The sequence below is a fragment of the Emys orbicularis genome, chromosome 8 (assembly GCF_028017835.1).
Source record: "Emys orbicularis isolate rEmyOrb1 chromosome 8, rEmyOrb1.hap1, whole genome shotgun sequence".
Taxonomy (NCBI): Eukaryota; Metazoa; Chordata; order Testudines; family Emydidae; genus Emys; species Emys orbicularis.
This window is the reverse complement of record NC_088690.1, coordinates 15,832,744-15,856,822: the sequence shown is the minus strand read 5'-3', so window position 1 is coordinate 15,856,822 and position 24,079 is coordinate 15,832,744. Positions and strand designations below refer to the sequence as shown.

General features: G+C 43.4%; 1 protein-coding gene across 1 annotated transcript in view; it reads right to left on the bottom strand.

Moving 5' to 3' along the window:
- Window positions 1–24,079, bottom strand: part of FGGY (FGGY carbohydrate kinase domain containing) — a 183,723-nt gene that overhangs the window by 30,214 nt on the left and 129,430 nt on the right. The window contains exons 11-13 of the mRNA XM_065409589.1: window positions 23,628–23,702; window positions 19,501–19,621; window positions 15,214–15,308 (exon numbers count right to left, since the gene is read on the bottom strand). Of these exons, the coding sequence (XP_065265661.1) occupies window positions 15,214–15,308; window positions 19,501–19,621; window positions 23,628–23,702 (291 nt within the window). The remainder of the gene's footprint in view (window positions 1–15,213; window positions 15,309–19,500; window positions 19,622–23,627; window positions 23,703–24,079) is intronic.

The window sequence follows — 24,079 nt, the reverse complement described above, 5'->3', positions numbered from 1 at the left end:
TGTTAATTTTATACAATTCTAGCTTTTGAATCAAAATCTTGTGTGGTACCAAGTGGTTGGAAGAGTCCTCATCATAAGCTATCTATGACTCTACATACTATCTTTGTTGGCAGTCAGAGCAAAGAGGTTAAGAATTGAATGGGTTATGGAAATTCAACTGTTTTCTCCTCTAACATAGTGCACCCCAGTGAAGGGTACATAATTTGTGTATTGAAACTTGAACTAATTCTTCCCATGCCATATCTGTCCTGTGGATAAATGGATGACTTGGACTTGTGGGGAGGCATCTTTCACAAGAACTAAATTTACTTAAGTAATACAAATCAGAAGCAGTCCCTTTAAGAAAAAGCAATCACTTGCCCTTGTCCAGGAACCACACCAAAAGATCTTCACTGAACTGTGAACTCAAATTTCAAGCATAAGAATTTATCCGAAATCCTTTGGAGTTGTTGAAGAACAAAGCCACAAGATCAGACCACCCAAGTCCATTTCCTTCTGTACTTCTTGGTGTCTCAGAATAGCCATCTGAACCTTCTTTTGCCTATCAAAAATGCTTTGATTAAAGGAGTAGAGAATAAAAAACATCCCGACACCGCAGGAAGCCCCTTAGTAAAAGGTGCATTAATACGGTAAAAGCAAGCCAACAAAATGATTAATTTGCTTCTCTGTTTCCATACTCTGTTTACACAAGTTGATTAGAGCACTTAATTACTAATTTACCCTGCTTAAAAACAAGAGTGCTTTTCATTTTTAATGAGACGGGGGAAGGAGACTTGCCTGACAACAGGGAGAAGTCATTTTATTTCCTCTGATGATTTTGTCTACCCAGTTAACATTTCTAAAAGAAAGAACTATTGCTCCCCAATTTTCCCCTGGTTTTTCTCATTAAAGACATAGACGCAGATACAGATTTCTTCTCACATCAGTCCTTGACCAAACTAGCAACGGTTGGAAGAGAAATATAGGATCAGATCTTCAGCTGGTGTAAATCAGTGTAGCTATACTGAAAAAAAACAGAGCTATGCCAAATTATACCAGCTGAATATCTGGTCCAAAAACTCAAACAACATGATCTGTGGCTATAGTCCTTTTTGGGTGAACCAGTATGAACCTCCTCCCAAGTCCAGGTAATAATCATTGGTACTCTTACAATACATGTTACATGATTCCACTATATTTAGAAGATCCAAGCCGTGCATAAATAAAACAATTTAAAGTTCTTGTAACTGGGAGTTGTAAACTAATTATTTCAAACATGTCATCATTATCATCATCATTTCAAACCCTTGCATGCAACACATCCCTTTAATACTTATGGACTTTACAGACATGTCCATCATTTTTAAAGGAAGGTCAGGATGCCCTATGTCCATATGGCTAATGGTGCTGCTTCAGGGGATATTCAACTGACGTCAACAGGTAGTTCAGATGCTCAATTACAATGGCTGTTTAAATGAGGCAACCAATCCATCTTAGTTAATTATACAGTGCCAGTCACTGCAGTATCTAGTTGTCTTTCTGCTTAGCTCTCAAAGACAATAGGGGGGAAAAAACTCCAAATGATTTCAAATGTTATTTTCATACCTGGAAAATCTCACATACATCATAGTTAAAAATGAAATCTATTCACTTTTCATGTGGTGTTAATGGGTTTGTTGTTTTTTTTGGTTCCTTTCATACAAGTCAAAGATTTCTGCCCATATTTGTCTCATAACTGAACTGCAGACATCACAGTCATTTCCATGGCAACAAACTGATGTCAAATACAAAACTATGATCTCACTACTGGATCAAACAGAAGATGAGGTTGAGAAGTGGGAGCAAATGATCTCTGTCAGGCACACACAAAAAATGGATTGCAGATGTAAGCATAACTATGAGGGGAATGAGCAGGGGACTTTCTCCCTCAAATTTGAGTGTGTGGTGGAAGAGAGGCGAGTGAGGGAGGGAAGTGGAGGCCATTTCCAGACCCCAAAGTGCTGCTGTGGGGCACCAGGCTCAACACTTCCTCATCTGTGGGGCTTCCCAATAGCTGATAAGTAGAGATGAGAGCTCGGCGCACCATCTGCTGGACAGAGGCAACCTCAGACTCAGTCTGCAGGAGCAGCCAGAAGCAAGAGTCCAGATTCACTCTAGCAGCCCAACTCAGAGGAAGCAGGAAGCACATTCCCCTCCCCCTCAGACTTGGAGCAGGTACAGGACACCCCATGTCCTCTTTCCAAAGTGTGGAGCAATGTTCTATTGGGAGGGGGACACACGAGGAGGGATAGCTCAGTGGTTTGAGCATTGGCCTGCTAAACCCAGGGTTGTGAGTTCAATCCTTGAGAGGGCCACTTAGGGATCTGGGGCAAAATCAGTACTTGGTCCTGCTAGTGATGGCAGGGGGCTGGACTCGATGACTTTTCAAGGTCCCTTCCAGTTCTAGGAGATAGGATATCTCCAAATTTAACTTATTGGAGGAGTCTGGCTCCAAGAGGTTGAGGACACAGAGGAAGTGGGGCACACAGAATATTGTGTGGAGGAGAGATGGAGATACAAAGCATGGGAGAAATACAGGGAGAGAGAGACACACAGACACGGTCATGCACCCACATGTGTAGATGCACATGCAGGGCTGGCCTTACCATGAGGCAAACTGAGGCGGCCGCCTCAGGTGCCAGACTGGGAGGGGAGGGGGCGCCACTAAGACCCAGAGTGTAGAAAATTGTGTCTGCTGCTGGTGCAATGTATTCTCTCTGCTCTAGATGCACAGAGATGGTGGATGCTGTGCTGGAGGAAGGAAGGCACAAGAGACATAACAGGCAGGCAGGAGAAAAGGTGAGAGGGAATAACAGAAAGCAGCAGGAGCTGGAGAGAGAGAGGAGGAGGACCCTCTTATGTACCTCTCTAGCACCCCCAGGAGCCTGGACTGATTAACACCAGCTTCTCAGGGAGCTTCCTGTTTCCTGCTGCTTCCCTGAACCCACTCGAGGAGAACAGGCAGTCAGCTGAAGCAGTAGGAGCCAGTTAGGCTCTTAAGATGCTGATATCTTCCCTCACTCAGGCCCTGCTACCAGCCTGCTTATTTGTCCCCTTCAATTGAGTGTTGAGAGCCACTATAGCTGGCACAGAACAGCAGTCATGAGTGAAAGAAGAAAACGCCCCTCTGGGGCAGCATTCAGAAAAAGAAAGAAAGCAAAGGAAGCTTTTCTATCTAAGTAGGAAGGAGCTCTCCTGAAATACATAGACACAAATGTTCACGGTGAGCCTTCTGGCCCCAGTGAAGATGTGAGTGGTGAGGAGATGCCTGATCTTCCAGTTAGTCAGAGTGCATGTGACCTGGCAGCTACTGCAGCATCCATATCTCCATCTCAAATGGATGTAACCATGCACATTCCTGAAGAAAAGTGTAGATCAGAGAAGAGTGTGGTGGAGGCGCAAGAAACAGCTGCTGCTGAGTTTAGTTCCTTAAGTCTAGATGATCCAGGACTGTGGACCCACTTGAGCAGTAGCCTGAGGGACTTCCTTGTACTGCATGGGCCACAGCAAGTGAAAAACTTCATGTTCCCCAAAGACAATGAAAATAGAAGTTTCCATCCAACACATTACTGGCGTGAAATCCCCAATGGTGACAAAGTGGAGAGGCCATGGCTTATGTACTCAAAAACCCAGAATGCTGCATACTGTTTTTGTTGCAAACTCTTCCAGTCTAATGTTCCGGCCACATTGGGTTCTACAGGAACAAAGGACTGGAAAAATCTGGCTAGAAATCTGGCATGCCATGAGAAGGCAGCAAAATCACCAGAAAGCATTCCATAGGTGGAAAGAACTTGAGATGAGACTAAGGTTAAAGGCCACCACAGATTATCAGCATCAAGAGAAGATTGCATCAGAGTCTCTTTATTGGCAAAATGTTCTGAAAAGGCTCATTGCCATTGTGAGAATGCTTGCTACCCAAAACCTAGCACTGCGTGGCACTTCAGATCAGTTGTATGTGCCAAACAATGGAAACTTCCTTAAAATTGTGGAGCTGATGGCTGAGTTTGATGCTGTACTCCAGGAGCATCTAAGAAGAGTCACCACCACTACCATGGAAATGTACACACACCACTACCTTGGAAAAACAATTCAAAATGAGATCATACAGTTACTGGCAACAAAAGTCAAACAGAAGATTGTGGCAGATCTGAAGTCAGCAATATATTACTCTGTTATTCTGGACTGCACACCTGACATCAGCCATACGGAAGAAATGCCTTTAATGGTGTGTTTTGTAACAACAACAACAGAACCTAGTGAAAATGTCCATGCAATGGTGACTGTCAGAGATCATTTTCTAGAACTTATTGACATTGATGATACTACAGGAGCTGGTATGACAAATGTGCTTCTTAAAAAGCTGGAAGATATGGGAATTGCGATAGCTGACATGAGAGGTCAGGGCTACGATAATGGTGTCAACGTGAGAGGAAAGAACAGAGGAGTGCAGACACGGATCCGACAGTTAAACCCTCGAGCTTTTTTTGTCCCATGCAGTTCTCATTCATTGAACTTGGTGGTCAGTGATGCAGCATCAGTTTCTAGTGAGGCTGATGAATTTTTTAATGTAATTCAAAGCATCTATGTATTTTTCTCTGTATCAACTCATCGATGGCAAATTTTGAAGCAACATCTGGGAACATCCTCTCTGACACTGAAACCACTGGGTGCCACAAGATGGGAAAGTCGAGTGGAGGCGATAAAGCCTATCAAACACCAAATTGGGAAGATAGATGATGCCAGAGTTGCCATTATGGAGGATAATGCTATGACAGGAACTGTTCATGGGAGAACAGTGGCAGAGGGAAATGGAATCACCAGAAACATACATAACTTCAAATTTCTGTGTGGCTTAGTGTTGTGGCATGACATACTGTTTGAAATAAATGTTGTAAGCAAGAGACTCCAAGATGTTGACCTTGATATATCTAGAGCAATGGAAAAACTGGACAAATAAAGTCATACCTACAGTCTTACCGGTCAGATGAGGGATTTCAAAACATTCTGAAGAGTGCACAGAAGTTGGCAGAGGAACTTCACACTGAAGCTATTTCCCCACCCATTCAAAAATACAAGAGTCACCGAAGAAGAAGACATTTTGATTACGAGGCACGGGATAATCCCATAAGAGACCCCAAACAACAATTCAAAGTTGAATTCTTTAACCAGGTGCTAGATTGTGCAATACAGTCAGTTGAAGAACATTTCATGCAGCTCAAGGAACACAGCAGTATATTTGGCATGTGGTATGATATTCCAAAACTCCTCACTATACCTGAAGAAGACCTATACCAGCAATGCAGGACACTAGAGACAGTGTTGACACATGATGACATGCACGATATTGATGCGAGTGATTTAGGTGATGAACTGAAAGCCCTTTCAAGATACATTTCAGCAGGATCAACTCCAAAGGCTATTCTGGAATATATGTGCACAAGTAAGATGACCACGCTCTTTCCAAATGCTTTTGTTGCTCTGCGCATACTTCTAACACTTCCTGTAACAGTTGCCAGTGGAGAACGCACTTCTCCAACCTGAAGTTAATAAAAACACATCTACGCTCCACAATGACACAGGAGAGGCTGGTTGGGCTTGCAACCATCTCAACAGAGCATGAGCTGGCCCAGACTGTGGACCTTCAGGAAGCAGTTAAAATCTCTGCAACCAAGAAGGCCCGGAAAGCACCACTTTATTATTCAAATAGGTAAAAATGCCAGTGTTTACTATGCAGACAAGAAAAGTTATAGTTGCTGTTCAGGCGTTTGAAAGTTAAGTGTTACTTAACATTTTTGAACAAGGCATTTTAAGTTGTTAGTGCTCCTTTATTGGGGTAGGTAGCAGAGCAGTACCATGAGAGGAGTAGAACAGGAAGAAGGCAGAATTGAGACCTTTCAAAGTTTTGGCCCAAGCGAGGGGGCATAGTGGCATCATTTGAGCTCCCCGCTTCAGGTGCCAAAATGTTGTGGCCCGGCCCTGTGCACATGTAACCCACTGGTCACACTTGTTGTGATATTTATATCTTATTATTTCTTTGCAGTTGCTCTCACTATGTGCTAGATGCTTTCCAATCACTGCTGAGAGTTAAAATGGTGTAAATGCTCAACATGGGTCTGTGGAGAGACAAGCCCAAACCAAACCTTTATTGCCCCCTCGATATTTGTGTCAAAATGACTCCACTGGTTACCGAACGTTACTGGTCAAACACATTTCATTGCCCTGTATAAAGATTCTTTTCTTTAATCTTTTCCTCCTGGAGAAGATCCCACTTTAATTTGCCAGGTCCAAACAAAAACTGGTAATTAAGTTTCCTAAAGGTAATTTTATTAATTGCTTTAATGTGCAATTAAGGAACAATCAGTGGGGTTCCTGGTTTTTACAGGTCAATAATCCTGTTCCTGAGTGTATGTGCTATGTCTGAATGAGTAGGCTATCCTGAGGAAAGAATTGGACAATTGCCAAATCAAACACCCCCCCCTTCCAATTTTTACTTACATACAACTGAAGCTGAGTAACAACAATATATTTGAAACTTTGACATTTATTTATTGAACACTTTTACCTAGGAGAAGTTGCTGATGTAAACTGGAAACGATCATAGAAACGATCACACAGAAATGTGCATAGACAGTGAACCAGGATCCTGGTGCTCAATAGATACAGCCTCTAAATAATAATAATAATTAATGGAGATATCCCATCTCCTAGAACTGGAAGGGACCCTGAAAGGTCATTGAGTCCAGCCCCCTGCCTTCACTAGCAGGACCAAGTACTGATTTTGCCCCAGATCCCCAAGTGGCCCCCTCAAGGATTGAACTCACAACCCTGGGTTTAGCAGGCCAATGCTCAAACCACTGAGCTATCCCTCCCATCTTGGTCAGCAATGCGAAGGCTACTTCATTCACTAGCATATAAATTTCAAAAATCCTTCACATCATGCAATTTTATATGGCAACAAACCACCATGGATTGTCTCCTGTGTCAGCATTGAGCCAGGTGGGCTGTTTTATAGCTTGTAGCTACAGAAACATTAAAGAGACAGAACTAACCAGCTAAAAGAAAACAGTGTATGGCTGGGGCAAATTAAAAGACAAAACTAAATAGCAAAAAGGAAAACAGAAGGTTTTTTCCCTCAGGAGATTCTAGAGACTAAATAATCAAGGATGAAATGGGAGATAATTCTGATCACCCTGAGCATTATTTTATTGGGTAGACCAATTGTTTTAATTCCTCTTTACCACGGAGGAGAAAATATGCAGAGGGGATACATGAAGAGGAAAACAGGGAACTCAACAGTCTTTGAAGGAACAACATATGGTGACCAGGCATCAGAGATGGATGTTATAAATCTTTACTTGGTAGAATTACCTAAAGATGAAATTGCAGTTTTGAATAAAGGCTTGGACTTTTAAACCCACACTGGAATCTGGCAAATTAGATTGTAACGTAGACTGTTACAAATTTTGCAGTAACCTTCATTTCAAACATTTCTTTGCAAGATGTGGAGGATACTGAGAACTCAGTTGTTAGCACAGATGTGGTCAATAAAGATAACAAATAAAAGGGGAATATGATATTTTAGAAGAAATCCCCTTTAATCCATGAGTCACTAATGCATGCCTGTTCACTTGTTCTCATCCGAAAGATAAGGATTTGGATACTTTATTTGGAATATTCTATCAAGAGCAAAAATCTGTAAGATTTAAAAGTTGGAATCTGACTGCTTTGGGAAAAAACTGTATATTATACTCCTTAAAGAGCAATTAGAGTACTGTTATATAAGAAGGAAGAAAGTAAGGAGATAAATTGGTGCTTAGTGTCTTCTGAGAAGAAACATGCTTAGGATTACAGTATGACTTCTTCAAGTAAGAAACCATTATTGTTGCAGTAAATATAAATAATGGGTCTGATCAAAACCCCAGGAAGGTCAATGGAGAGATTCCCATTCATTTAAGCGGGCTTTTGGGTAAAATATATTGATATACAGATAATTCACCACCCTGTATTAGGAATGGTGTTCATTAGAGACTTTCTAAATCAGTGGTCACCAACCCGTCAATCGCGATCGATGGGTCGATTCTGGAGCCTCGGCTAGTCGATCGTGAACTCTGAAGCTAAAAGTCCGGTGGCGCAGCGGGCTCAGGCAGGCTGCCCCAAGCCGCTCTCGGAAGCAGCTGGCTGCTGGCATATCTCTGTGGCCCCCAGGGGAAGGAAGGGGGTGTGTGAGGTGGCTTCACGCGCTGCCCCTCCCCCAGCACCATCCCCGGTTCCCGGCCAATGGGAGCTCTGGGGCCGGCGCTTGCAGATGCGGGCAGCACACGGAGACCCACTGCCCCTCTCAGGGGCCACACGCAGAGACGTGCCAGCAGCCAGCCGCTTCCGGGAGCGGCATGGGGCCACAGCAGGCAGGCAGCCTGCCTGAGCCCGCTGCGCCGCCAACCAGGAGCCGCCTGTGGTAAGTGCCTCCCGGCTAGAGCCTGCACCTTGCTTCCCCCACTGCACCCAACCTCCCAGCCCAGAGCTGAAGATTTTTACAATCATGTTGTTCATTCTATTTATCCATTCATATTCCTATGCATGTATCTTATTTTCATGCTAGGACATTTCCAATATTTAGAATTAGAATTTAACATTGAGTATAAACATTATATTTTGTAAGAAAAAAGTCAGAGAAATAGGCAAAAAAACAAACAAACAAACCAGTAAGTACACAGCTTTCATCTAATCCCGAAGACGGCATCCACCCTGCCAGTTTAACCCACAAAGCTTGCAGCTCATACGGAAATGCAACTTTTGTAGTCTTCTCAAAAGCTGAAGTCCTCCCAATTAGCTTAAATATGCAGTAAATAAATAACTTTTTAGACGATAATTTAAAATTGTGTTCTTAGAGTGCGTTGTAGTCCTGGGTCCGAGTCACCTGTACAATGCGGGCTCTTTTGATCAGTCAAGAATAGTATTAGTAATACTAAGAACAGTAATAGTAGTAACTTCAGCATCATGCATGGAGGCACTGAGTTGTTTGTGTGATGCTGCTAAAACCTCCAGTAAGCTCCTGCCACTGACAAAACCCACTTTGAATCTGCTGATTCAGCGTTTAACGTTGTACTCTGATCTCTGCTAGTCATCACTGCGCTACAACCCTACCCCTGTGGTTATTTAAGGCTCACCGTGTGTCTGGAAACAACAAATTTCAGCAGAATCCCAGCCCTCCTCTATAAACGCATCTGAAGGACCTGCGCCAGAGCTCCCTCCCAGACCCCGCACCTCCTCCCACACCACAACCCCCTGCTCCAGCCCGGAGCCCCCTCCTGCACCCAAACTCCCTCCCAGAGCCCACACCCCTCACCCCCTCCCACACCCCAATACTCTGCCCCAGCCCAGAGCCCCCTCCTGCACCAAACTCTCCCCCCAGAGCCCACACCCCTCACCCTCTCCTGCACCCCAATCCGCTGCACCAGCCTGTAGCTCCCTCCTGCACCAAACTCTCCCTCCAGAGCCCGCACCCCCTCACCCTCTCCTGCACCCCAATCCGCTGCACCAGCCTGGAGTCCCCTCCTGCACCCAAACTTCCTCCCAAGGCTTGCACCCCTCACTCCTGCTCCCCAACCCCCTGCTCCAGGTTCAACATTCACAGTTGAGAATGTTACACGATTTGTGACAATCCCTGAAGGATTTTGGATCTATAAACCACAAATGACACTAATAAAAAGTAAAACTCATGAAATGTCCAGTGGATTCTATGAGATTAGGTGCAGTGTCACCATATGACACCTCTACCCAAACTCCCTCCCAGAGCTTGCACGTCTCACTCCTGCACCCCAACCCCCTGCCCCAGGCTCAGCCTGGAGACCCCTCCCACACCCCAAACCCCTCAGCCCCAGCCCAGAGCCTGCACCCCTGCCCTGCACCCCAGCCCCCTGCCCTAGGCTCAGCCTGGAGCCCCCTCCCACACTCCAAACCCCTTGGCCCCAGCCCAGAGCCTGCACCCCTGCCCTGCACCCCAGCCCCCTGCCCCAGGCTCAGCCCGGAGCCCCCTCCCACACTTCAAACCCCTCGGCCCCAGCCCGGAGCCTGCACCCCTGCCCTGCACCCCAACCCCCTGCCCCAGGCTGGTGAAAGAGAGTGAGAGTGGGGGAAAGTGAGTGACGGAGGGAGGGGGGAATGGACTGAGCAGGGCGGGGCCTCAGGGAAGGGGCAGGGCCTTGGGGAAGGGGTGAGGCAGATCCTGGGTTGATCAAAAAGTGATCTTGGGCTTAAAAAGGTTGGAGACCACTGTTCTAAATGATATCACTATTGTACTTCTTTGTTCCCCCTCCCCTGGATCAAGGATCTCCCCATGGCTGTGAGGGCTGTCTCTGCAGCACCATCCTCATGGAACCTGAAGAAGGTACGCCACATGACTGGGGATCTACGGAGAGCAAGTTGTGAGCAAGAGTGGAAAGCAAAGAGAGTCAAGTTCCAATGCCTCTCCCAGTCATGGGTACAAACAGGCAAAGTTCAACTGTAATTACTACTGCTTATTATTATTATTTTATTTTAACTTTCTGCATAGCACTTGGCACCTTGGTTGGCAGAGCACTATAGATCAAGGCCAAGATTTTAAAAAACGCCTAGTGATTTTGGAGGGCCCAGTTTGAGAGCGGCTAACTTGAGACACCCTAAAGAGGCCTACTCTTCAGAGAATTGTGAGCACCCAACCTCAGAAAGCCAGACCACTTTAAGGTACCTCACGTTGGGCATTCAGAAACCAAGGCACCCAAAAATCACTTTTAAAAATGTTGCCAAAATTACTGGGACAAATCCAATCAAAACTCCCACATAAATGAATGAGAGTTCTGAGTAGGTAAGTGTCAAGGCTGTATCCCCACTTTGAACTTTAGGGTACAAATGTAGGGGCCTGCATGAAAACTTTTAAGCTTATCTACCAGCTTAGCTCTGGTCCGCTGCCACCATCTTAAGAATTCCCTCCCTATCTACCAGCTTAGCTCTGGTCCGCTGCCACCATCTTAAGAATTCCCTCCCTGGGAAGCCTTGAGAAACCTTTCACCAATTCCCTGGTGAATACAGATCCAAACTTCTTGGATCTTAAACAAGGAGAAATTGACCCTTCCCCCCTCCTTCCTTTCACCAACTCCTGGTGAATACAGATCCAAACCCCCTTTGGATCTTAAAACAAGAAGAAATCAATCAGGTTCTTAAAAAGAAGGCTTTTAATTAAAGCAAAAGGTAAAAATCATCTCTGCAAAATCAGTATGGAAAATAACTTTACAGGGTAATCAAACTTAAAGAGCTCAGAGGAATCCCCTCTGTCTTAGGTTCCAAGTATAGCAAACAAGATAAGCACTCTGGTAAAAGGTACATTTACAAGTTAAGAAAACAAAGTAAATCTAAGACGCCTTGCCTGGCTTTTACTTACAATTTTGAAATAAGAGAGACTTGTTTAGAAAGATGGGGAGAACCTGGATTGATGTCTGGTCCCTCTCAGTCCCAAGAGTGAACAACCCCTTAAACAAAGGACACACACAAAAGCCTTTCCCCCCCCAAGATTTGAAAGTATCTTGTCCCCTTATTGGTCCTCTGGGTCAGGTGTCAGCCAGGTTACCCGAGCTTCTTAACCCTTTACAGGTAAAAGGATTTTAGAGTCTCTGACCAGGAGGGACTTTAGTACTGTACACAGGAGAGCTGTCACCCTTCCTTTTATAGTTATAACAGTAAGGGCTGAGTAAATATCAGGCAAAGGCCTTATAATATGCTCCTTTATTGTTATACAGGACAAACAAAGAGCTCTGAGCGATGCTACACTATATCACTAACAGAATACAGTCAATAATAATGTCTCCTATTGACAAACATTATAATGAAGCTAACCATAATTTATGGGAGCAGCACTGAGAATGGTATTGGTTGGGAAGAGGCCCGCAAGACGGTGTGCTAGAGAAAGGAGATCAATATAATGAAAATGAGATTACAACACTGGATTTAAGCTTTGTATGACAGCTTTAACAAAGCGTATGGGGTTTACATGGCTTCTTGTTTCTGATTCTAGTATAGTCAATAGATGGATTCCTGGTTAAAAAATTTTTTAATCATTTCAATTGTCTATGGTGCTGTGCAACTGGTACCGCTGTATGTTGCGGGTAGCCTATTTTAACCAGTGGTGTGTTCTGAAAAGGTATTCAGTGGAAACACTTATGGTGCGATTTTTCCAAAGCTGCAGGAATATAACTGTGTGCTGTGACAAGGTTCAAGTGCATGACGTGCTCCCCAGTAAACAAGAAGCTCAGATACCATGGTAATGAGCATGATATAAATACTAGAGAGACAGATCAGTTTCCCCCTCTCCCATGAACAGAGGCAATAAGGAACGGCTATGGTCCCGATCCAAAGCTCATTAAAGTCAATGGAAACAATGCCACTGACTTGAACAGGCTCTGAATCAGACCCTATAAGAGTGGCTGCTTGGGGGGAGACTGCCTTTGGGAAGGTCAGGCCCCAGAGCCAGGGGTCATAAGACTAGGTTGAACTTCAGACCCGGGAGTTTTCCCTTCATTCTTTTTTTCTGCTATGTTTACTTATTTTGATTTCTTATACTAAACTTTTTTATTTAAAGAGGGGTAAAAAGCATTGCTGAATGTGACTGTCTTTGTTTTTTCTGCTAAATCCTCCCACCCATTTATATGGACCAAATTTGTGCACAGTTACTGCGATTATTCATTCAAATCACTTATTTTTACACTCAAAATGCCAGGTATGCATCTAACTGGCCACTGGTGTGTGAAATTGCCAAGTTGCACATGCAACTGCAGTAACAGCACATGTAAATTAGCAACATAATTGTGCCTAAGCTGTTTTGAAAGTCACACCTTTAAAGTTTAAATGAGAGCCAAGCGTCTTCGACTTTATAAGCTAATTCTTTTTTGCATTTGTATTTTGATCATGACGAAGTTTCCCAGCCGAAAAGCATAGTTTCCAACTGATTGCTGGCCATGTGCCATCATGCAATGTCTTTATCAAAGGATCAAATGTATTATTTTGAATGTTACGCTGCAGTGAGCCACTGACTGATTCAGGAATGCAACAGCTGACTCAGATAGGCTGTCAAAATATGTTGCATCAAATACTACAATCCAGCACCTTCAGAAACATTTCTGAACGTTTGAGGTTAATGGGAAATGTAGGTGTTCAGCACATCAGAAAAATCAGATCATTTTTACTTAGGTGCCTAAGAATGAATTAAGGTACCAAATATTTAGGTAGTCAACAATTTTAATCTCAAATTCTACAGACACTGATGGGGACAGCCAAAAAGTGCTGGTGCCTGACCTCAACATGTACTGTTTCAATAGTACTACCTAGGTATTAGCTCTTATACAGTGCTTTTCATCAGAAGATCTCAAAGTGCTTTACAAAGGATGCCAGTATCAGCTTGCTATGTTAAATGGGAAAACAGAGGCACAGAGAGGTTAAGTGACTTGTCCAAGGTCATCCATCAGGGATTACTGGTTTCCTAATTTAAAAGTGTGTACTTAAACTTCTAGAATGAGGTTCCACTGAATGACATCATCACAATATTTTCATTCAAGGAAGCAAATATAACAGTTCTGTGATGTAATTGGCTGAAAGGGTCCTGTTGCAGTTTACACGAGAAAACGTTTTGAAGGAATACGCTGCGTTGTAGCATGAGACAGGGTATTTAATCTGACTTTCTTGGATGGATTATACTTTTGACCCATTTTGGGTACGCCAGGATGAGGAGATATATTTAAAATAAAAAACACATAGGAGAAAAACCAGCTGAGTCCGAGCAACTTCCCAGCATACGATTTTACTAACAGTCACAAAACCAAACATAGTCCTGTGAGTTCTGAAATATTAACTTACCAAGTAGCAGTGTGGATGACAGCTTAAACTTTAAACTAAGCACCATTCTTATTTGAGGCCAGGCGGTAATCTTCAGAAGGTTAACGGAATGGCAAGAATTAAATATGAAGCCCTGTCACAAGACGCTTTTACTGAAATCAATTGCATTTTTCAGAACGATCGAGTTCTAGCTGCAAGCACCACAATGCTACAATACAGATACACTACATAACAAGATACTTAATTTGCTGCAATGGGATTCACTTTACTGAGAGAATTCTCATGAAAGGAAACTGCTATTCCCAGGTAATGCATATAATTCAGCAGAACCTTCACTCTTCCATTCCCACATCTGGAAAAATTTGAAACACTGCGCCAAAGGCTCAACTGGTGTAAATCTGCGTATTGGCTTCAATGGAACGATGGCAATTTACACCAGCTGAGGATCTGCGCCACTATTCCAAGGGACTCCTAGCTCAGTGTCAGTTCAAAATTTCATTTAACAATTTCTGTGCTTGCTTTAAAAAACGCAGGCAGAGGCTGTTCTGGTAAGAGAGTATGTGCAAACGCATTATAATGTACAGTCTAGTGCCTATGTGTGCAACTGCAACATGAAACCAGGCAACACCTGTTTAAATGTTTGCGACTGTGTCACTCTCTAGCAGCTGATCTACAAAAGATAAAAGTTCTAATGCTACTTCTACTAGAGTTAATGAAGTTAAGTAGCTGGAGTCTGCGTTTTTGGAGCAGACATTCCTAAATTCCATCCTTCATGGTGACCCTAGAGTCATTGTGGTGGATGACTGCAATACTTATGTGGGCACAGAAGTTTTACAGTGTGGCCCATGTTTAAGATTCCCCAGTGCCAGGAAGTGGAAGCAGGGCTAACCATGAACGTGATAACTTGGGATGAAAGAGTGGATGTACTAGCAGTGGTCACAATCTTAGGATCTGAGCCTATATTGAGCTCCATGTGGAGCTATATTCACCAGGAGCTCATTGCAGAATCAGGGCCCTACTGAACACCTTCCTTGTTCATCTGCCAAATTGCCTAGGTGAACTCTACAAGCAGTGTCTTGTGCTTGCCTCACCACCTCACAGCTAAAAGACAAGTTTCTCCAATACACAAAAGAAACACAGGTATAGCAAAGGTAGGGCATGCTTCAATGAAAGGGGGAGAGGAACCAGTAAATACATCTGAGACTGGAATCTTCCTTGCTGAGCAGAACCTACATTTTTCTTCCATCTTAATTATTACCTGTGTGTGATGCCAGATATAAAAGTGCACATGAAAAGCGGAAACAGCAGGACTCGAGTTTTTCCATTAGTACATACCTGTACTGAGGCAAAATCTCCAGAAGCACAAGCTCCAAGAATAGCAGCACCAACTAAAACAGACTCCACCTCTTTGGACAGGACAATGGGCTTGCCTATACAAGAAAGTGACACACCTCTGTTAGGGAGAATGAAATGGTGCAGCGCTAAAGACACAACAAATAATTAAAGTGGGGGAAAAAAGGAGGTTTATTCTATCAGCCAACTACACAAACCCCATACATGGCTAAGCAATGGCACTTCTACAGTACCTATCCCAGGCTCTAGGCAAAATACAGAATTTATATAAAAATTTCAGTAAAATATTAATACACACAATATAGATTATACCAGAACAAAAACCCAGACCTCTTCCCAATTGCAAACATCTTTAAAACCAGCCATCCACACCCTCTATATCAGTCCCCTGCTTAAAAGGTGACCTGTAGGGGGAAAATGAGATTGTGTCATTTCTTTTGCTTCTTTACTATGTGTTTAATAAAACAATGCTTGAGTTCTTTCCCTCCTCCCCCACAAATATGTAACAATGTCAGAGCTCCTCTTTCCTCTTTTTTTGTTTTGTTTTTTTGTTTTCCTGGAAGACCCGAAGTGATAAACTGGGAGTTTTCCCCACTCTTCAGAGAAGAGACTGAATTCTAACAGAGATTTTTTCTTCCAACAGTTTGTAAGACATGTGAGTTAAACAGGAGATTTTAAACCGCCACATAATAAAATATAAAAACAAATAGCACCTTCCATCTACCTTCCTGGCACCTGTGATATCAGATACTTACTAGTTCTCTACCCTCTGCAGTCTTTTCCAGGAAAAACGGCGTAGAAAAGAGCTGAGTTTTCAGTGTAAAAAACACAAGTAGAAAAAAAAGTGAAAGAACAAACAAAATATGAACCTTTCGGCCTTCCTCACACCTCATAAAAAAGCCAAACATGAGGCACAAATCCATGTCTTTTCCTAGCTGGAGGCTCTCTTAGTAACAGTCATTATCATTAGGTTAACCAATTCTTTAGTACTCCTGCAGTACTTGGCATTGTTGTGAATTCCCTGATTATTATCAATCATTGAGTTAGTTGCATTCTGTGGCTGGATTTACATATTAAAGGCCCATACTGTAAATAATACTGGGAAAAGTGCTTCCTGCTGTGAACGGTTGCATTTAAGTCAATACAATTACTCCTGGTAATCACTACTCCTGATACTAAAATGTAGAGTTGGGTTCTAGGATTGCAAGGTGCTAAAGTAATCTAGAGGCTCTTGAACCTGCTACTCCTATGTAGGTCTTCCCTTGTAAGGGGCTAGGAAACGCTTTGTTAACATCAACTCGTGGAGTTTCCTTCATCGTCCAAAGTGGGAAGCACAAGGACAACTCATGACAACATTCTGGAGCCAGATACTCAGTGGCCTTGTGACAGCTTTGCACCACTCCACCTGCACAAAGCTGCCTTACCCCAGCTCTCCAGGATAGTGGGATACTTGGGTGGCACAAAACGACTGTATTTGCTCCTATGCCAGCTCTTGTCTCTCCAGACAGCCTCTCTGTACCCCAGCAATCCTTCACCGCTGGAATGGCCCCTTCGGGCCACAGGCAGCCAGTGTTACTTAGAACATCCCTCAAGCTTCTATAAATTGTATCTAGAGGGGATCAGCCCAGCATAGGTGGACATAGGATTGGTAAGGTGATCATATTTCTCAAAGGGAAAATGGGACACCACGTGGGGCTAGCCCTAGTCCCCCCCTTCACTACCACCCCCTGCGCAGGGCTGGCCTGAGCCACTCACCTGAGCCCTGCCCCCCTCTCCATGTACAGCTGGGGGTCGCTGCTTGCCCAAGCCCTGCCTGCCCCCCGTGCGAGTTTGGGGCTGGTGTTGCTGCTCGCCTGAGCCTTGCCTGCCCCCCGCGGGATGCTGGAGTCACTGCTTGCCCAAGCCCTGCCTGCCCCCCGTGCGAGTCGGGGTCTGGCATCGCGCCAGCCCTGCCTTCCCCCACTGCGCAGGGCTAGCACCACTGCCCTCCCACCCCCCGCATGTTCCGCCACACCTGACTTTTTTTGACAAAAGCTGACAACTGATCAAGTTGGCAAGAGCAAACCGGACAAATGCCCACTTTTGTCAAAAAGTCAGGACAGCCAGAATAAGGCTTAAAAAAGGGACTGTTCTGGCCAAAACGGGACGTATGATCACTCTAAGGATTGGTCATTTATATTCCCCCTCTTGAGCTCAGAATCTGGGCCTGGACCTTTGAATATTTCCAGATACACTAGAAAGAAATGTTACTCCTAGTATCAGTGTTTGTAGAGCTTTGAAGCACTGGGCAACTTTCAGTGTGCTTTAAAACTTTACCGCATACTTTCTTAAAGTGCCCTCAGAATGAACATATTCATCTTACCAGCTGAACAAGAGTCTGATGCTTTTTAAGCCATCTCTGAAATTATCAATTGGCAGTCTACATGGCTGAGTAATGGCACTTGTATCTAACAGTAACATATTCGGAATTTTTTTCTTTTCCTGAAAGAATGGGGGATTGATCCAGGAATGTTAGTTATTTTATCTGATAGGCTCTAATGAGTTCAACAGAAGCAAGAGCATTTCAGTCAGATGAACTTTGACATCCCTTGTTAGTCACACATTTTACAAATGGGGGTATTCCAAGAGTGGAAAAAGGCCTTTTTGTCCTTAATTGTACTTAGCCATTAGTTATGGTCAAAGGACTCCAGTTTAAATTTTAACAAGAATACCTATTAATAGATCTTTTATTTCAGACATCAGAAAGCAGCTTTCTATTCCAAGTCTAGTTGCATCAAAACTGACCATATGTTTCTTTTGAATCAGATAAGGGAAGGTGTGGACTTGATAAAATCTTGTTTGACAAATAGAAAGCACCAATGTGGCAATACCGTATATATCTAGCCTAGGTCAACGACCATTGTGTCATCTGGTTCTCTGTTTCTGCTTTCATTTAATACAATTACATGATGAAGATTTTCATCTCTTTTCCTGCATCAAGATAGGATGTCTGTTTTGATGTCAGAGTGATGCAAATCTGCACACCAAATTCCTCAAATCTGAGCTTTATACTGGATCCAAAACATATTGACCGTTCTTAATTTGAAATATGCCCCCAAAACACACACAGTTCACAGATTTTCTGAAGTCTCTTAACTAAATGACGTTATTTTCCACATTTTTAAAGAAAACATATTGAACTGACTTACAGATGTTCAAAGACACCCAACCTATAAAGACGAAATGGAGATTACAAATAGACTGCAAGCTTGGACTCTGCTCCCGCAAATATATCCACATATACAGGTCCTTACATCAATGTGAAACCTTATCAGTGTCAATGACACTCTGTGCAGGAGTCAAGCTCTGCAGGATTGGATCCTAAATTATTTTAATAACTTGAGATATTGAAGGAATTCTGATCATGCGGGCTTTGTATAATCAAGAAAATGTTCAACATAAGCAACTGAGGTCAGGGGAAAGCCCTATAGAATTCAAATGGGATGAAACCAACAGGGGGCTTTATCGAAATTGAAAAGGTTCTATCTAAAACTTATTCTAAAAACTTACATGGCTAGATTCTCAGCTGAGGATCTGGTCCATTTGATTTAACAGAAGAATAATTTCTATAGAACGTGTAAACCAATTTACAGAATTTTATAGTAAACAAAATCCCTGCTATACAATTCTATAGGCTGGTTTAAAAGAATCTATAGAAACAGGGCCGGCTCCAGGCACCAGCTTGGCAAGCAGGTGCTTGAGGCGGCCACTCCAGAGAGGGGCGGCAGGTCCAGCTATTCGGCGGCAATTCGGCGGACGGTCCCTCACTCCCGCTCGGAGCGAAGGACCTCCCGCCGAATTGCCGCCACAGATCGCTATCGCGGCTTTTTTTTTTTTTTGGCTGCTTGGGGCGGCCAAAACCCTGGAGCCGGCCCTGTATAGAAATGTTATAATTCTCAATAGTCTATAGCATTGTCCTGTAAGGATTTCAGAGAACAAGGTCTAGGTGTGGGAAATCACAGACAGTTTCTCTATGTTCTCTGTTTGCTAATAACATGGATTAGGGACCTTTGTTTACACCATGTCTTTGTGTTATTCTAGTGTCTTTAAATTTCAGGAAATCCAGTCTTTCAGGAAGTAACATTGCATTACAGAGTTTTTGGCCAACCAGCAAAATAGAGTTCCATATACAGGGCGTATTTATTTTTCCAAACACAAAGTTTTTAGCCACCTAAAATAATAAAAGTAGTTTACTGTCCTCTTTTTCCCTGTTTCCTTTGTCTAACTTACCAGTAATGTCAGCATGCATCTGCACAAAGAGGGGTTTCTTGCTCAGCCCACCGCACAGAAACAGAGTGCTGATGTGATGCCCGGCAGACTGCATAGTTTCCAAAATATGTCTTGTTCCCAACTTGAAAGACAGAAAAAGCCTGATGAACATGGAAAACTTACTCAGAAAGAAACCTGCACTAAGTGAAGGCAAGGGTTAGGCCTACAGGAGAAGGGACTTAGTGTATCATCAGGTCAGTAAGGTACATTGTATGATCCACAGTGACCACGAACAGGAAAACTCATACTGCAAGCATTAGGGATGAGGAACTAGAAATGAAAGGAATGTATGAGGGTAGCAGGCTGGAAACAGCACCTTGGGAGTTGGCTGTAGGAGGAGCAGGGCCTGATAGCTGTCTGTATGCACAGCTGGAGAGAGTAGGGGCTGGGAACCTAAAGGGCAAGGAAAGTGGTCTGTAGCTGGCACAGAACCAGGCCGTGAAGGCTTAGGAGAAATCAAGGGGAGACACTGAGGAGTGGCTGTTTGTGACCAACAGAGCAAGTGACAGGAGAAAGCAATTAAGTAGCAGCAAGGGCGCCCAGGAGACACAAACTGTGCCAGATGCAGCCCGCCAGAGCTAAGACATTGCCACCATTCCCTCCCATTTGCTTAGCCCTCCTGCCTCTGACAAAGCCTTGCAGCACAGACGAGCCTGAAGGTCAATAAAGTTGGGATCTGTCAGACTAAGGGGAAAGCAAGTCAAAGAACCATCACTTAAACTGTTTGGTCTTCAGCACCTTCCCTTTTAAACCAGGGGGCTGTTATCTCAAGTGCCAGCTTGAGTTTTGGGCTGCTTCTGAAAACTGAGACCAGTTGAGTAACACCAGATTTGGGATGTTTACTGTGAAACGCTGGCACAACTTTGGCTCTGCCTTGAAATGTAGTTTGGTTAAAGGCAAAGTGGTTATGATGAACTAAGGCTACGTCTTCACTACAGGGGGGGGGTCGATTTAAGATACGCAAATTCAGCTACGCGAATAGCGTAGCTGAATTCGACGTATCGCAGCCGACTTACCCCACTGTGAGGACGGCGGCAAAATCGACCTCCGCGGCTTCCCGTCGACGGCTCTTACTCCCACCTTCGCTGGTGGAGTAAGAGTGTCGATTCGGGGATCGATTGTCGCGTCCTGACGGGACGCGATAAATCGATCCCCGAGAGGTCGATTTCTACCCGCCGATTCAGGTGGGTAGTGTAGACCTAGCCTCTAACAGCCACAAGCCCAGCTGATTAAATCGGTCACTTCCCTATTGACACAGAGGGCTAACTTTCCAAATCATACAGTTAAGATTTTAAATGATAGAAAAATAAAACTACTCTAAAAAGAGTCTCTCTCCTAAGAACTGGCATTGATGATGACAATTATATTTCTGATTAAGCTCACAATAGTCTCACTGTTGCCACATGAGCAGCCAGAGGATAGATGTTCTCTTTCACAGCTGCTGCTATTTACATTTATTAGCAAATTCCCCCAACACACAGACACACACACACCAAATACTTTGAAAAAGAACATGCTGTGAAAATTATTTTGTGTTTACCTGCCTGGAAAATTGTATTCAGCGACATTTACATTAAAACTAGACATTCCACTCAGGGAGGTAAGGGTGGGGAGGGGTGGGAAGGACTAATTTAATCTTAAATTAGAGAATATGCAAATTGAGGGGTTTGAAATGCAAATTTTATTTTAAAAAAAATTTCACATTGTAAAGAAAACTAGAGATTAACAGTCCATGGGTATAACTTGGATTTTGACAAGGTTTCCACGTTTGCTAATGTTGGGTTTAATGTCTGATGTTGCTCCGATTGAAGTCAATGAGTGGTAGAGGACTCCGGCTCTAGGGAACAGGAAATTTTTCCTTGTAAGGTTACATAATAAACATAAAGCTAAAATTAGGGGGAGGGGAATTTTGAAAACTAATTTTGTATATAATAAAGATAATCAGGAAGGGCAGGCATAAATTTCCCTCAATCCATTTATTATGATTGCCTACTGTTTCAATGGAATTTTAAAAGCAAGTGTGTATTAATTTACCATGAAGAGAAATTTAGTGCATACCTTATCTTGATATTCTGTATCACAGACAAAAAAATCATTATAAAAAGATGATACTGAACTTAATGTTAAAATGCAGTTTATGAAACAAAACAATCAGATAATAGGTGGCTTTCCCAGGATGTCCAACAGAGAATGCGTCCACCTCATTAGCGTGAAATAACAGGGCACGCATTTGGTACTGAAATGTTTTTGTTTTCAGCCTCTTTAACGGGGCAATATCAGGAAAACACACACATTCTTATATTTAAATCATAGTATTGTATTAAAGCACCAAATATACCACAATTATGTTCAGCTGAAAGGGGTCAATAGTCAGCACTAATGAATTTCAGGCTCAGATTAAATGATCAGGATTTGCTGAAGGAGTGTTAACACATCAGATACGTAATTCACAGTAAATTTCCCTCATCTGCCCATGCTGCTATCCCAGACGGTGTGGCGTGACACTGGGATTTTGCATGCCATATTGATCTAAGTTATCCATAAACCCTTGTCCCCATTAGAAAACAACGGCCAGTGTTAACTCCCAGGATGGCAGAAAAACATGGCCATATTATCTCATGACAGCTGGAAAGATCATTAATTTCATCACTGTACCAGTCCCTGTCTTATGCACATTGTACCTGCAGGGATGTATGCTTACACTTACGCAGTATAGTTTTGTAATGAAATAGGCAGAAATCAGTAAAGAGTTTAGGTGTGAAGATACTACAGTAATAGGCACCAGTACAAAAGACAGACAAGCATATAGATAGGTGAACCACAGGAAGTATATATTTATAAATACAAGCTGACTGATCCACTCTAGCAAAGATTTTTTTGTTGCTGTTTAATCAAACAAGTCACTTGGGAAAAGTGGGGCTAAAGTCTAAATTTATTCCAGTAAAATCACACCCACATACCCACACCTGCACCATATATATACATTAACGGACATCTGTGGCTGTTTGTTTAATGTAGAGGTATGGTGGTCTCTCCATCTACTTTAACATAAACCGGGGTGGGGGTTGAGAGGGGAAATAAATCATCCACACGGGTCAACATCATGCCTTGCAACAGAAAAACTGCAGGAGGAGTGAAATGCCAGGAGTGTCAGCCTGCAGAATTACTGACTTCACACTACAGGGGTGAGGAAGGAGAGGTTTGTAGCGGCTCAGGGCCCTGTCCCTACACAAGCTTCCTTTCCCACCCTAGCAGCACCACACCGTACAATCCACACCATCAGCACCGCCCCATGTCGCACAGTCTCTGACGTGCGCCTGGGGAAAGCACTCCCTCCACGACCCTGCAGGTTTGGTGGGGATAATATGGCATATGGCAACTACTCACACCCAGGCATATCTCCCGAACCGCACAGAGCTGCACCTTGCAGGTTCATGCAGAAGTGTACCTCTAAGTTTGGGAGAGATTAACGGCAAGACTGCACTTAAAACGCTGCAGCTGCGCCACTGTAGCACTTCACCGAAGACGCTACTATGCTGACAGGAGAGCAGGTAGTTATGTCGATGGGGAAAGCCTTCCCGTTAACATAGCACCGTCTACATCAGGGGTTTGGTTGGTATAACTGCATTGCTCAGGGGCATGGATTTTTCACACCCCTCAGCCACGTAGTTACACTGATATAAATGTATAATGTAGACCTCGCCTAGGTTTCTCTCTTCCTTATAGACTTGCCATCTCCTTTTGGACTGTATTTACACATCTTTCACCTCAGGCAGAAGAGGAGGCGGCTCCATAGTGGTGCATACCCAGCATTCCTTGCCTGGTCAGAACAATTTGAGGAAAACTCTTCTAGGGAATTTTCCTCCCTGCAAAGAGTCCTTCAGGGTTTTTTCCATGGGAGGGGGCAATCCTCTCCATACATGTGATGTTTATCTTGTTCCTTTAAGAACTCATTTGGTGAGTTCATTTGTAATTAGAAATCTATTTTACAGGAGGGCATGATCAATCTGCAGTCTGACACAGAGTGCAATTCCTTTAAGTAAGTCCTTCATGGTTTTATAAAAAGCAGACTCTTTAAAATGGCTTACAGCAATGGCTTGAATTGTGGCCAAGTAGATAAGAGCGAGTTCATCAAGGCCCTGATACAATGTCAGTCCAACAACCTGCGTGGAACACAAGAAGAAAATGTTCAAATCTAGCAGAGGTGGAATTTCAGCATTTTCTGTGAAACACAAGGCATGCTTTCTTGTTGCTACACGTTTAAATGCAAATTCTAATCCTGTCTTTGTGAGCTGCACACATACTGTTATGTTAAACATATTACTCCCGATCTGGGTAAGAACCACAGAAACTGATTTTGCCCTTGCAAAGAAACAGTGAACAAAATATCATTTTGTAAGGGATTTACGTGTTATGTTTTCACCGATACAGTTTTCCTGAGAGACTTGCATATTCCTTGGGAGTATATTTGGTCTAGTACTATGAAATGAAACACAGTAAAAAAAATTTTTTTTAAATTCCCACGTGCCCTTCCACTGAA